Source organism: Antennarius striatus, chromosome 3 (genome assembly GCF_040054535.1).
Source record: "Antennarius striatus isolate MH-2024 chromosome 3, ASM4005453v1, whole genome shotgun sequence".
Taxonomy (NCBI): Eukaryota; Metazoa; Chordata; class Actinopteri; order Lophiiformes; family Antennariidae; genus Antennarius; species Antennarius striatus.
The window spans coordinates 21,525,228-21,539,561 of NC_090778.1; the positions used below are offsets into that span (position 1 = coordinate 21,525,228).

Consider the following 14,334-nt stretch of genomic DNA (forward strand, 5'->3'; position numbering starts at 1 on the left):
AACGTGTTGACCAAGGCTGTTGTTGACAGAATAAAATAAAAAACTTGTCCTGCCAAGGGTACGCGAAAAACAATCCACACAATCAAATCCAAGCATGTTTAATTTGCAGCAATTCAAGCTGGAGCCAAAATAGAAAAAGATATATACATGTTTAAATGAGTAGATGTCAGGAGGTAACCATCTTACAAATTTAAAATAATTACATGCTGGATTACTGCTACTGGTATAATAAACTAAGGCTGGTCAAAATATACAATCACATCCCTCCTTTACGTCATATAATTGTATGCTTGGAGATCAAATACAGATATAACACATATGTTCAGCTAAATGTAAAACAAGACTGGCTTAAAAGGTCATGCATTATTAAAAATGATAATAACTCTTGATTTTTTTAACTTTTCCTAATCAAATTTCTGGGGGAACTTTTCAGCAAGTCTCTGATCTTAAGGTATGTCCCTGTGGATGCAGCAACCTCAGTGAATTCAGGTGTGTCTTCAAATGGAACAATGCCAGCTGCAAAGTTGCTCCGATGAGGAACAGCTGTTATCTTTTCAAGATGCTCTGGAGAAGCACAGTCTCCAGTCACTCCTGAATCAGGAACAGGGCTCTGCGGTCTGTCTTCCTGGGATTTGATTGGATCAGGGCTCTGGGGGCTGTCATCTTTGACTTTATCTGGTCCAGGACTCTGAGGCTTGTCTTCTTGCTTATTGACGGGTTCGGGGCTCTGAGGACTGTCCTCCTGTTGTTTTGTCATCTCTAGGTGGTGAGAGAGAACCTCCTGGGCAACAGATTCCTTTTGATTTGCACAGGTATCGTAACTTTCTGCAGGTTTTAATGTGCCCATTGTTTCTTCTTCCATTTTTGTATCCACGTGGGTGGGTGTGGATGGACTTGGAGAACTGATAGCAGGTGTTCCCATTCCAGGGTTCTCGCAGTCACTATTATTGCCAGTTTCAGCCTTTTCCAAAGCTGCCCAGATCATCCTCTGCTGCTCCTCCAGTTCCTCCAATGTCAGATCATCCTCTGTCCCCCCCACAGCCTCATCACCTTCTACCCAGTTGCGCCCTCGCGTGGCTGGAGAGCCATTGGTGGGTGTGAGAGGCGGTGTGCCTTTAGGGAGTGGAGGGGGAGTAGGCGTAGCAGGGGGAGTGCCCTGGGGTAGTGGAGGGGGTGAACTGAAACAAGGTGAGCCAGGGGGAAATGGAGGCTGGAAATGGAAGTCAGGAGGATAAGGTATTCCTGGATCTGAATACAGACATGAATACAGTCATCAGCAAAATATTACTGGGAATTATTCTGCATTTCAAGTTTGAATACAATTAGAAGACTTGTAAGTATTTTACATATCAAAGTATCACAACAGTGAATTTTGTGGTCAAGAAAATTTGCTTAGTATTGCCCTTTTGACTATTAGCTACTGAAAAAGATAACTGTCATGACTTGAAGGACATTAAAAGGATATTAAAAACAGTTACCAGACTCGATATCCATATCTGAGCTGTCATTAGGACTTGACCTGCTCCTCTTCTTTTGCTGTGGCGATGAGTCACACTCACGGTGTCTCTTGTTGCAGGTGGAGCTAGTCTGTGGGTAAGAAGAATCAAATGTGGATTCTCAGTTCTTATGGGCTCAATTCAAAATGCACATCAGATGTTCTCTCTTCTTCAGGGTCCCATGGAAAGATTAAGGTACAAAGGCTGGAATGAAAAAAGAACAGTACAGTGTAATGTGTAAGTGTCTTATGGCATCCCAGGGTAGTCTAATTAACTGCTTTAGATAGCATTGCACTCTACCTTTTCCCAAGTTTTAAGGTCACCCCTCAAAAATTTGAAACATAAGGGAGAGAAAACGGTAATTCAATTGGCTAAAATCCAAAAACTGCAATCAAACCCTTCACACCAGACTTTAAAGATGTGGTAAAAAATATTTGTGGACTATGTTTGAACAAAAACAAAAACAAAAACCTTATCAGTTGGGGGAGTTAATGATAATTACCGTCGGGTAGTTGCTGGACAGATAAGCTGCATAGTTTTCCTTCATATGATTGGGCTGCATTGGAACAGAACCGTAATTTATAAATTCCTAAAAGGCAGAAAAAATAAAAATAAGACATTCACTCACCCATAATAATGTTGAATCCTTTTGATAGACAAATTATACACACAAAACCCAGAATGCTTCTACACTACAGTATTTGCAAAATCAAGTACTTAATATTTCTAGCACAGTAAAATCATGACATGTTGCACTGATTTCCATTTTTTCTGATCTGAGAAAAACAAGCTACAAATAAAACAAATTATTTTTTTAAATATGAAATTTTGAGTAGGGGAAACTAATTACCCTACACAAACTCAGTTAAAGGTATACTCACGTAAATTATTAAAAAATATAATATTCTAAGACTTACATCTTTCATTTTGCCTGGTGCAGGTATATTGAAGCCTGGGAAATCTATCAATTTGGAAACATCGTAAGAGATGTCGTGCAAACTGTCCTTTTTACTATCATCATTTGAAACTAGGAAACAGAAAAATATAAATTAATCTCAATAAACAATTCAGTTCCAACAATTGTTATTTTCTGCAGTACTATCCTCAAATAATCCACTTCATTTAAAACATACCATTTCCATCATATAGTGTTAAGCCAGAGTTTTCCATCTCTGCCTCTTTGAGCCAACCTGGTGGGTATCCTAACTGCCTCATGCGATAAATCAGAGGTGGGAGGGTGTTGTATTCAATTCCCAGAGCTGTCAACAGTTCAACACTATTCAAAAGCACAGAAGTGTACAAATTAAATGACCACAATAAACATTTACTCGTTACAACAGATATTACATGTGATTAAATGTCTATTTAAAAAAAACAACATACCTCATAACCCCAGGCTTGTATTTAGCAAACCGTTCTTCCACCTTGTCAGCGTGGTATCGCTGGTTACTCTGAATGGCCTGGTTGTTGTTCTGATTAAACTCTTTTCTTCGCTCATTAATCGCAGCCATGTCTTTGGGCTACGAAGTTTAAAAAGCATATGTGTAATAAATCAAGCGCTTGTATAGAGTTTGTGTTACACCCTGAAAATGCTCAGCTGTTCTCACCTTAGGACAGTCTCTCAGCTGATGGCCACTCAAACCACAGTTGAAACACAATGATTTGGGTCTGCAATAAAGATATCAGTCATGGACATATTACGCTATTTGTTACATATCGAAAAGGCAAAGAAAATCAAAAACAAAAACTTAATTTGAATAATAGTTTTATTAAAAACCTCAGACATACCTTTTGTCTTTCATTTCCACTTCCTGTCCGTCTGTGCCAACAATTTGGTTGAAAACCTGGATGTAACTTTGCAACAATTCAGGAAATGCTTGTTTGTGCAAAGCATAAATTAACATAATTGTCTTTCAACGGTAATGTACCAAACATTTCTAAAGTCCATTTTAAAAGCAGGCCATCTTTCCTTGCAAAGGGAAGATTTCATGGCAAAACTATTCTCTGTGTACAACAAATGTTCAAACAACAACTCCATAAACTAGACTGTCAATATAGATTTTGATCTGTGAGTCAATTTACACATCTGTAAGATACATTGGAACATCCCATCCATCAGTCAACTGAGGGTTTTCATTCACCAGAGGCTGTCCAAGCTTATCAAGACTGAAAGTCATGAAATATGAGACACTTCCAACAACCTAAGACAGAAAAAAAGAATACTATAAATATTGTGTTATTACAGTATGTACACTGTAAACTTCCTATTAGTTTGTATTTTTCTAAGGCAAAATGTGCAATAAGCAATCCACATCTTATAACAGTTAATGCTCACTTTGAAAGCTTCTGATGTTGTTCTGACACTACTGGTTAGAGACTTCTGTGGATCTTCATCCAGAGCAAAAGCCGAATTCTTTGAAGGGGATAAAAACCCTATTAGCAATGTCATACCCTGTATTGACAATAATCATAGCAAAACAGGCTGTGCACAAATACCTGAGGTTTCATCTGAAAGGCGGATTTTGTGTTTTCATGTCTTTGTTTCTGGTGCTTCAAAATCACATTGCAGATGCAATCCTCTAATTCCTGACGACACTGCCTGTGGAAACATGTGGTTTTTAGTCATAATCTTCCTAACGTGTAATGGTAGTTAGGCTGTGGCTGAATGTTACCACTGCAATTTCAAAATGACAATCAGCGTAGGCAGGAGTTTCAAAGCGAAACGGAAAGCTCAATTCAACAATCGTACTGGATTTGATTAGTAAAAAAAACCAAAAACATACTTACTTTGAAATAGCATTGTTGGCGTAAAGAATCTGAAGAACTGGTCCGTCTAAGTTCACATCTTCAATTGTGATGTTGCTGTAAACTCAAAACAAAACAACCGTGAGAAGCTAATCAATTCTGTCGGCAAGTGCACACAACCATGTTTAAATAATTACCTTGGTCGCGTCAATATATTCTGTTTTCTTCTTAGATTTTTATGTGATTTACAGATTAAGGAAACACACAACACACATTAAATACAATTTATTGTGTACTAGCAGCGGTAAGCTAATGCTACATCCACAGCTCTGACAAACCGAGCGCCCCTCAGAAGGATATTCTCCTCAGTTAGTCTCTCTATGTACTCATCACACTCCTCAAGCCTGCTCCTGAGCTTGCTCTTGTCCTCTTGATCTTCCTCGTCATTTGTGAAATGAATGTGTTTGGTGGCCCGTGGTTCATAATCATCGAGCTGCTGAAAGAGCTCATTATCCCCGAACTCAATGTCAGCCATTTTTCCTAAACTTGCGACGCAAGAGGTCAGAGGTGAAGTACATCCCGTTAAAATAAATAACATGCATTTATTGGTTCTCCTTGCATCACGTGCTAAACAGACAAATCATTGGGAATTATTCCCTACACTTTACTTTAAAGGTTAGAAAACCCTTAAGTATCCGAGCTATTCCTGATCCTTTGATCCTCTCAGACTTCTAGACACTTAAAAAAATGATAAGGATATAAAAATTATTGAAACACATTGTCAAATTATGGTCCATGTGTAGAAATAGGCCAAGGTTCTAAAAGGAGAACAAACAACATATTGCAGGAACCCCCCCCCCCCTACAATCCCAACGTCAATGTGAACGTTTAGATTTTACAAAAAAAGCGTCACAAGCAGTATAGAAGCTATTATGTCGACTAATTTGATTTGATTTAATTTAATTTGACTCTTAAAGGAGAACTTTTATTCACAGTCGGTTTTTGGGCCTGAAAGATTTTACTGAGGGATTAATGAACACAGAGCTCTGTCGCCGTGCAGTGGACGTAGTCGTTGTTGCTTTACTTCCGCTTGTGTTTCGGTAAAAAAAACATTTTTATACAACATAATATACCGCTGAAAAGTTGGATTTATTTGCTCCCAGTAATGTCAAGTTGCTCAACTATTGCATTAACTTTACCGCAGTGGGATGGACGATCACGAAAAATTCGCTTTATTTATTTGGCTAATCTGACTTCATTCAAACTGACGGCGAGTCCCAACAAGGTAAGTACTGTATCAATAAGTGTCACTGCAGGCGCGCATACCTGTGTTTATTCTCACCTCCTCACGTGATTTGGGAGATTTATATTTAAAATCACAATTTCCAGAATTAAGGGGAACCAAATGGCCCTCATCACCAACAACACCCACCACGTTTGACGTATTTAGTGTTCACTTCCTCTTTGCCCCTCAAAATTCGTGAGCTAGTTTTTGTACCCCCCTCCCACCCACCCCAAAAAATAAAAATGCAGTGTTTAATGAAAAAAATTAGTGATCCAACAATTTATCTCGATTCAGGTTTAAAATGTATTATGTTTTTCTTGTTAGATCCCCAATTTTTCCCACCAGTTGTAATCAAAATCAATCAACTAGTTTTTGTTTGCTGCAAATGTAAGCCCCTGGTTCAATTTCTTAATTCATCACTATATGTTAAGTGAATACACTATATGGGGATTTCATGTGCTGAATGTAATGTCTCTTTGTTCCAGAGTTCAATGGTTCCTCTTTATCTCGGAGCTGATCTCTTCTATAACACCGACGTCCGTACAGAGAACCATCCCCGACACCATGCAAAGTTTGCAAAGAAAGGATTAGCAACAAAAATAAACTTTTCCTCAGGTATTTTATGCAAAACAGAGTACACACACTGATCGAAAATTAAATTGTATTATTTACCTTTCTTGTCAATTCTCAAGGTTTGTTTTGTGACCAGCCATAGGTAGTCCTGTTCAATAATAATGGAGTTAAAATCATCCTCTTAATGTTAGAAGATGTTATCCCAGAACAGACTTAAAGCAATTTCAGACAAAGTTGAAAAATAAAATTAGCGCACATAATCGCATCTTAAATATTTATTTCATTTGAAAAATGGAGAAAAAAGTTTGTTTTTTTCATCTGTAACCTGATGGCATTACACAGACTTGATTTACATCAATGTGTACACAATAATACTGGAAGTTTTTTTTATTTCCACTCTATAGCATTCAGGTTCCATGGGTTGAAGGTACCTACTGCTACCAACAGCCTCTGGTTCTATAGTATTCAAGGACTTTTTCGAGTAGCCTTTGAAATGTACAACAAGCAAGAGCAGCTTGATGTGCTAGAGAACTTCCAGGTACAGTACAGGTCATGTTTGTATCTACAATATAAATGTTTTGCTTTCATATACAGTATAACCTGATATATCTACATAAACAATTGCCTTCCCATTATAGGATGTCTGGAAAGCACATATAAATGACAGCCCTCTGAAAATAAGTTACAACCTCAGCGTGCAGCTTGACTTGGCACCATCCAGCTCCATTGATAAAGACCTGAGGAATGAAATGTCACAACCTCTGCAGTGCCAGCTTGGTAGCCAATCTGAGGTTGCATATGACAGCAACACAGGTGATAAATCAGCAGATCATGATTATTGTTCTTCTCCTAAGCAAGGCTTGCAAACTGAGCAAGACAAACAAGTTATTTCCACGGTGAGACAAAAATTGCAACGCTTGTCTGATAAACTATCTTCTGAGACGCAAAGCTACACAGAACTCCAGACAATCTTGGTACTTTTGGAGAACATTGATCAGTACATCAGTGGCAAACTCGAAGAAAAGGATGTGATGGAAACTGTGTTGACACTGCTGGAGACCAAAGACTGGGGATGCGTGTATTCAAGCTGCCTGCTCAATTGTATAGGACGTTGGCTCGGCCAGCAATTTCATGCAGCCAATAGCAAAGTCAGCCAAAAGGTGGAGGGCTTCAAAGTTCATCATATTGAACGAATTAGTGACATGCCACCTGCTGAGGAACTGACCACTCAGCTATTTCCAGAAGCTATGCAAACACTATTGCTTCATTGGATGGGTTTAAGCGAAGAATCTACTTTGGAGAAAAGACACATGGAGTACCCGATCCTCCTCCTTATACTTGAATTTGCAAACCACAACCTCATTACTGGTGTGGCCCACGTACTCTACTCCAGTCTCATATGTAAATAAGACTTAGGTACCTTTTGCAGGGATGTCACATATCTTTCGGGTCCTTTCAAGTTGGATAACTTTGTAATGCAATTTCATGTAATATATTCGATGGCTGCAAAAGCAGACTGTTCCAAAAGTGTATGGATGAAATTTAGTTTCCTACTGCACAGTTCACATTTGGTGCCACTTTGATCCTCTATAATGAACACCATTTCAAAAAGGTTATAGCACACAGAGATCACACAAGTGAAATTTAAGCTGTATGAAAAGCCTTATTCAACACAAAACTAATTTATTTCAAGAATCTTTGAAATAACTGATAACACTTTTATCCATGTCAAGCGTAAAGCATTACAGCCCACTGTTCTGTTTGCCCCAAATCAGGAAAATCCAATTCTGATAATGATACATTGACTTCTGATGCCTTTCAATAATGGATGTAAACAGTGTTCACTCAAAACATTTCATATTCATTCAGTTTGTTAAAACAAAAAAACATATCAATATTCATTGAAGTTTATAAAAAAGCTACCACAATATTTCTAACACATATCTACGTCAATCGCTGTTACCAACCAGTCAACATGATGCATCTTTTTGCAAAGATGTACAGATTTTAGTCAACACTGAGACAAACTCAGCGTTTTTTACACCATAAAGTTGCCATGTGTAAGATGTTTTTCTATAAATAAATTAAGAGATTCAAAATAACATCCATGCAAGCTTGAGGGCCGGCAATGAATTGGTGGTCCTAAATAATCAAACGAGTAACAAAGATGTCCGATGTTTGGCACTAGACAGAATCCATTCCACGGGAGAATGAAGAGGAGAAGCCAAGACCCATTCCCCTCTGAGTGTGTGTCTGCGACCGAGCCATCTCATACTGAACATCAAGGTTTCGAAACATTTCCTCCTGCTTTTGAAGAGTCTTCATGCCTTCATCATTAATTGGTTTAGAAGATTCTGCTTCATCATCTCCCTGTAAGGACAGCAAATCCAATTCCAAAACACAAGATATGAGTTTCAGCACTCAATAGGATTGGTTAACTTAGAATCAAACAGCAACTGGTTTTAAGAGAAGTATCACACTTTCACTTACTTTAATACCCATTAGCTTGCGAAATTTAACATTTTGGTCCTTATTTCCAAAGTTAAGCTTTTCCCACAATTCAGCCGTCTGTGATTTGTCCTTAAAAAAAAAAGACAAGCATTGTGCAAATACTGTAAAACTGCATCAAAATACCTTTTTCAAGTGTACTTATTTTTTTTTAAAGCTTGAGAAAATGTGATGATGAAAAGCCGGGTGTAAAGTGTATAAATTAAAGAAAAGCAAAATACTTTTTGCTATATCAAACCATACCCCTTCTTTCTTTCCCTGCCATAGCATTTTCCTCTTTTTCTCCTGCTCTGCAAACTTCATAGGATTCACAGAGGATGGGTTATAATAACTGGGCACGGCAATACCAGTCTCTGCCAGAGTTTTAGCTTGAAGTGCTGCCATCTGTGCTGCCATAGCAATCTGAGGCGTGACCTGCGTCCCAGAGGCCAGGAGGGCTGCCACATTGAGGCCAGGGCTCGAAGCAGCTGCTGCAGCAGCAGCGACAGCTGCAATAGGGGCAGCTACTGGAAAGAAAACACAAAAGCCAGCAAAAGTAAGTACTGGAATCCTGACTCAAATGGTCAAGAATTACACCTAGGCACAATAAGCAGATCTCACCTGCAGCTATCTCCTGCTGCTGTTGCTGTTGTTTCTCAAACATTTCCTTTTCTTTCTGTTCTTGCAGTTTCTTTGCTCTCTCCAGCCTGGAAAGAAAGAGTTAAAGTCCTGTTACTCATTTGTTTTCAAATTATGTTGCATAATCTTAAAGTCATGTTATGACATATAACCCAAAACTCTTTGCAAGTTAATCAGCCAATTTGTTCTAAGAATTCTGCCCTTTCAACAGTGAAATTTGAAAAAAGGCAATGATGCCAAAGTTCTCTGCAAGAAAACAACGAACGGCGAAAAAAACGGAAGTTGAAATTACAAAGTAAGTCTTTTGAACTAAACTAAGGAACAAAGTGAACCAAATTTTTTTTTTTTTAAATTTATACTTGACACAGGTCTGTGGATGCATTTACGTAGATAGAAAAAGAGAACAACAAAGATTGTCCTCTATAAATGCCCTGTGAAGTGTTGGACATGCCTTCTGGCCAAGGCCTCTTGAGCATCCATAGCTGTGTTTCGGCCCCTGAAGACAGGTGGATTAACAGACCTACTTCTGCTCTTCCTGCGCACTTTCTCACTCTTTTTCTTTCGCTCCCTGTTGGAACCAGAAAAAAATAAAAGCAACAAATTATTTAAAAGACAAATTCATGCATTGCAGTCAGTTCAATAATACAGTACAATAAGCACTTCCATTAAACCCACCTGCTCTTACTCCGACTTCTGCTATGATGACGGTGTTTGGTCCTTGAAGCCGAGCGAGACCTAGCCTTCTTTTTCTTGTCCCGGCTGCGAGATTGTGATCGGCGTTTTTCCCTACCTCTGCTATGATTCCGTCTGAGAACAACATAATGTATAAAGAAGTTATTAATATGATTTGACTGGATCGATGCCCAAGCTTTGGCTTGGACATCGATCATATCTTGACTTTTTAAACTTGTGTCAAATTAGTACAAAGATAAATGTAGGAACTTTTGCCCTGACTTATTTTATTGATCATTGTTAATTTAGGTAAGATGTTGCTTTTATATTACCATAAATCTAACATATAAGACTAACCTCTCTCGTGAGTGTGACCTGGATAAGCTACGGCCCCTGGAGAGCCTCCCATCTTTGCGTCTGGATCTCTCATCTCCATACTCTGCTGAAAGTCTCTCTGGCTCTTGTTGTTCATCTGTTTTTCTGTGTGATTTGGATGGCTTCAGAGGGTCTCTCTTTCGTGCCTGTTTTAAGAAGAAGTTGTCTCTTTCAGGAAAATAGTGCAACAAAAAGAGTTAGTACCATGGCTTATAGCAGAGGTATGTAAATAATTTGACATGTTGAAAACCTTGTCATTTCATATTCACTCGATACATATACCATATAATTCAGTGAAAGTACTTGAAAGTGTGTTTTTTCATGACAAAGTCTGATTTGATTGTATCATTTTCAATTTAATTATTGGAATATATCAAACCTTCATATTTTGAACCTCTCAAATCAGTTTCATCAAGTGCATGCAAAAACAAAATCTGATCTGGCTGTTACCAAAATTCATCTGGACTTACTGGAATTAGGGATGGGCATCCAAATTACTTATTAAAACTTCCGTATTTTTGTCAACCAGCATATAGGTAAGTTTATTGCTAAGCTAATCAAAATACAACCGTGCATTTCTGCTCTTTATTATTTTGCGAGAAAAGTTTGACACTATCAAGTTCTTACACCATCTTTGTTATGTGAACAGGTTTGGAAGTAACTGTCATTTTGTTCGGAGAATATTGTGGCCGATCGTTAAAACAAGGACATGAGCAAGCATTTGCTCAGGCAGGAAAACCCAGATAGTTACACAAGATGTGAAAAAGCACTGTTCACTGAATGATTGGTTTGTTTAATTATGCCCATCCTTAGCTGAAAGAAATGCAAGAGTTACACATTCAGCTTTTTTCCACTGAAAATGTGAGACAAATAGAGATTGAATGGCAGATAGTTACCTGTCCCAGTAGTAGACATATTATTTTGCTATGTCAGCAGCGTCTTCAGTTCAGTCTCTTCGTGCATTAGCACGCTGAGTATGATTTATTGTAGAAATGTTATCATGTGATCTAAACAAAGTCTTTACAAAAAAAAAAAAGGAAAAAAAATCTACTCTTCACCATTAAATATGGTAACAATCAATGACAAATAACCAAGCTTCTTTTGAGATATATCAACATAGAAAGGGTAAAAAAGGACCCATTCCATTTGAGTCCCATCTCTTATGTCTGTTCTTACTTTTTTTAATCAATTTAACTTATCTAAATGAATAAAACATACTCACCTTGGCTTAAAACTAACAAGTACAACAACCTGAGCCCTTTAAAATCACATCAAATGTGTTTCTAGTCAGATAAATCAATGTATTAATTACCTCTTTACTCCTGCTGCGACTCCGTCTGTGTTTTCTGTCTCCTGGAAATTGTAGAAAGCAGAGGAATGACAAAAATTTAAATTTTAACATTTCTGGAAACCCAAGAAAAAAAGAATGCATTTTAGTTTTGCTGATGTGTTTATAAGTCTACTATATAGCTTTATCATGCTTATTTTTCGAGAGAATACAAGCATAAAATCACTAGTTAACCATTAAAAGCACCCAATATCATGTTACTGTACAATAAGAATAAAACACATAATAATAATATTAGTAGCAGTGATGTGCGGTGAGGTTCAAGACTAGTGAAGCACTGACGTTAAAATCAGTTTTACAAATTCACAAGCCAAACAAAGTTGCATATTTGCCATTAAAGTAGCAGCCTACATTAAAAACTGGTTGATAACCACTATGAGTGTACCACTTGGTCTGAAAAGAGTGGGTTATTATTTTTATCTGATATTCAAACCAGACATTGGTCTTTTTTTATTAATAAATCTTGTTTAGTCTGGAGACAAGCTAATTCGACTTACTTCGCATATCCCAGAACCAATTCAAGAGGTAAGCTGAGGTATACCTGTACTTGTCTATTGTGATGATAAACTAAGGACTGAAGTCTCTCACATCGCCATGATTAATATTGTCTTTGTAAACTGACATAATACTCACGTTTTCGGTCCCTGGAGCGTGACCTTGATCGCGAATGGTGGTGCTTTGAGCTTCTGGGAGATCTGGATGACTCCATGTTGTGTTTTTTTCTGTGATGAACAGGGGAAACTGCACTCGTCAGATCAACTGAGTCGTTGTCACTTTCCTGAATGACAAAAACATATCAGCATTAAATCAGTGTGGAGCATTAAATCAGTGTGGTTCATTAACTCATTCCTTGCTTATCCCACCTGCAGGAACGGTAATTCACAACACTCTACAGGCGAATATCGACCACAGGCGTGGTAAACAAGGTGTCTGAGACAAATTACGTGGAGATACTCATTCAAAGTCGGATAAACTGTTTAAGAATCACATACAGACAAGTCCCCAGCCTTGTGGACAACATTCCACCTGCTGCTGGGCATGAGACCACCCCTCTAGCTGCTTTGATTTCAGCATGCTCAGTAATAACCTCAGACAGGAGGAATTTGTAAATGGTGATGACAAGAATCGAAAGTTTGTTTCCTACAGACGCAATTTGTCAGCAACAGCCATGAACTAATTTGTCCAGTGAGTGTTTCTACCGGGTCTTTTTACCTATAACAGACTGCTCATAGGAGCCCAAAGATTGGTCGTAGCCCTTTTAAAGGTCTACAGTGCTACAAAACGATGAGGATGATAAAACGGTGTGAGTAATGATGTTTTGTGTGCCAGAATGTTATTGGAACACTTCTCTGCCCTACGTGTTTTTAGCCTACATGGCCCATTCACGGCAAGAGCCCCGCAAAAGATCTGACCCTAGAACCGCCCGTGGACATAACCTTCACATGACATCCTGGTGTTTTAGTTTAATCACCAGGGTATAATAAGGCCAGAAATTAAGAAATTATAACAATTTCGCAGTTAACGTTGTTCTTTCTTTTCTTTTTTTGACCAATGGGCCACTTAATGATATTCAAATCCACTATATATACAACGTGCAAATATGCGCTAATCAATGGCACTACAGTGTAGATAATAGTTCGGTAAAATACAGTCCCATCTCAAAGTAATAGCAATTTTTAACAAAGGAAACGTTTATGGGAATTTAATTACAATTAAATTAGATAAAATTATATGACACTACGTCATGTTAAAATATCAAAATAAGCAAATTGTTCATTAGTAGTTTTATAGTAGCATGAAAATACTTCCCACCAACATGTACACTTATAGGGTTTAGGAAGATGTAGTCAATGTAAAAGCATGTCATACAGTAAAAAAACGATGCTACCTATGTTGGCTTAACCGCACCACGTTCGTCATTCATACTTCCAGAAAGCAAATTTTAGCGTTAGCTAGGTGGCTAAGCTACCTAAAGATAGCCGCCATCTTGGGCAAAAGGCACTCTTTATTAAATAAACCCACAAAGTTACAATTACATTGCTGATTTGTTTCTACATATATGAAAATATTGATTGCTTTCATGGAATGGTTCTTACCGACATAATCCCGAAGCACACCGTATGATTAATACAGCTATTTCGTTGACTATGCAAGCGAAACAAGGAGGCGGCTAGCTCTTCGTCAACCGTCGTCTGGCTGAGCTACTTTGCACTGGGTTGCCAGGTTTTAATTCATTCTCACGACAAACATAAATTTAGATGACTCAACAATGCTATGTATCAACACAATAGTCACACGGAATTAGTGATAGTCAGTGTCACTACGGTGGACCTAAATGAAAGAAAAGAATGGTGTTTGAGTCTTGTCTAATTAACGTTCATCTCATACAAATACGAATGAAATCTAAATCGTGCTGTATTTAAACAAGTGTCAAAAATGTAGCACAGTTTAGCACTGAAATAAGAAGAAGATTTTTCTTAAGTGTATTCTGTCAGATAAGTCGTATATTTGACGGGTAGAGCATGCACTCATGGGGAAACTACCAAACCTGGCAACGCACAACAGGGTTTCCGGACGGTCCTGCGAAACACTACAGTGATAATATTTTCCCCGTGGTTTTGCCTGGTAGGCAGCACTGAAACCTTTGATGTGTACTTGCTATTTGTGACATGATCTCTTAAATAAGTATATTTATGATCTGATGTGTGTATAGT

The 14,334-nt window shown here is 38.0% G+C and overlaps 3 protein-coding genes across 5 annotated transcripts; 1 reads left to right on the plus strand and 2 right to left on the minus strand.

The window, feature by feature from the left end:
* Window positions 1–82: 82 nt before the first annotated feature.
* zcchc8 (zinc finger, CCHC domain containing 8) lies at window positions 83–4,781 on the minus strand. Its single transcript, XM_068310355.1, has 14 exons — window positions 4,599–4,781; window positions 4,439–4,478; window positions 4,284–4,358; window positions 3,993–4,095; window positions 3,832–3,909; window positions 3,594–3,697; window positions 3,285–3,350; window positions 3,104–3,164; window positions 2,880–3,016; window positions 2,630–2,772; window positions 2,414–2,523; window positions 1,999–2,085; window positions 1,479–1,587; window positions 83–1,248 (listed from the first exon to the last, which is right to left on the minus strand). Exons 1-14 carry the CDS (start codon window positions 4,774–4,776, stop codon window positions 395–397), a joined length of 2,145 nt encoding a protein of 714 aa, XP_068166456.1. The 5' UTR covers window positions 4,777–4,781; the 3' UTR covers window positions 83–394.
* si:ch211-110p13.9 (uncharacterized protein LOC562347 homolog) lies at window positions 1,648–8,008 on the plus strand. Of its 2 annotated transcripts, none has more exons than XM_068310359.1 (4): window positions 1,648–1,733; window positions 6,012–6,141; window positions 6,504–6,637; window positions 6,738–8,008. In XM_068310359.1, exons 2-4 carry the CDS (start codon window positions 6,018–6,020, stop codon window positions 7,506–7,508), a joined length of 1,029 nt encoding a protein of 342 aa, XP_068166460.1. In that variant the 5' UTR covers window positions 1,648–1,733; window positions 6,012–6,017; the 3' UTR covers window positions 7,509–8,008. The 2 variants fall into 2 exon arrangements, with proteins under 2 accessions (XP_068166460.1, XP_068166459.1); XM_068310358.1 differs by lacking the exon at window positions 1,648–1,733 and adding an exon at window positions 5,318–5,526.
* On the minus strand, window positions 7,790–13,854 carry rsrc2 (arginine/serine-rich coiled-coil 2). Of its 2 annotated transcripts, none has more exons than XM_068310357.1 (10): window positions 13,717–13,854; window positions 12,254–12,398; window positions 11,585–11,625; window positions 10,255–10,418; window positions 9,901–10,032; window positions 9,677–9,793; window positions 9,208–9,293; window positions 8,851–9,110; window positions 8,590–8,679; window positions 7,790–8,469 (listed from the first exon to the last, which is right to left on the minus strand). In XM_068310357.1, exons 1-10 carry the CDS (start codon window positions 13,720–13,722, stop codon window positions 8,284–8,286), a joined length of 1,227 nt encoding a protein of 408 aa, XP_068166458.1. In that variant the 5' UTR covers window positions 13,723–13,854; the 3' UTR covers window positions 7,790–8,283. The 2 variants fall into 2 exon arrangements, with proteins under 2 accessions (XP_068166458.1, XP_068166457.1); XM_068310356.1 differs by having other exon boundaries at window positions 7,797–8,469; window positions 8,851–9,113; window positions 13,717–13,853.
* Window positions 13,855–14,334: the final 480 nt, after the last annotated feature.

Excerpts from the sequence above, each read along its gene's own strand:
- zcchc8 (XM_068310355.1), bottom strand. The coding sequence starts at position 4,776 with ATGGCTGACATTGAGTTCGGGGATAATGAGCTCTTTCAGCAGCTCGAT. Across the intron at positions 4,479-4,598 it reads GAGACTAACTGAGGAGAATA|AAAATCTAAGAAGAAAACAG; the intron begins TCCTTCTGAGGG and ends GTAAATCACATA. Across the intron at positions 3,698-3,831 it reads CAACATCAGAAGCTTTCAAA|GTTGTTGGAAGTGTCTCATA; the intron begins GTGAGCATTAAC and ends TTTCTGTCTTAG.
- si:ch211-110p13.9 (XM_068310358.1), top strand. The coding sequence starts at position 5,407 with ATGTCAAGTTGCTCAACTATTGCATTAACTTTACCGCAGTGGGATGGA. Across the intron at positions 5,527-6,011 it reads TGACGGCGAGTCCCAACAAG|AGTTCAATGGTTCCTCTTTA; the intron begins GTAAGTACTGTA and ends TCTTTGTTCCAG. Across the intron at positions 6,638-6,737 it reads ATGTGCTAGAGAACTTCCAG|GATGTCTGGAAAGCACATAT; the intron begins GTACAGTACAGG and ends TTCCCATTATAG.
- rsrc2 (XM_068310356.1), bottom strand. Across the intron at positions 11,626-12,253 it reads ACGCTCCAGGGACCGAAAAC|GAGACAGAAAACACAGACGG; the intron begins GTGAGTATTATG and ends TACAATTTCCAG. Across the intron at positions 9,294-9,676 it reads CAAGAGGCCTTGGCCAGAAG|GCTGGAGAGAGCAAAGAAAC; the intron begins GCATGTCCAACA and ends CTTTCTTTCCAG.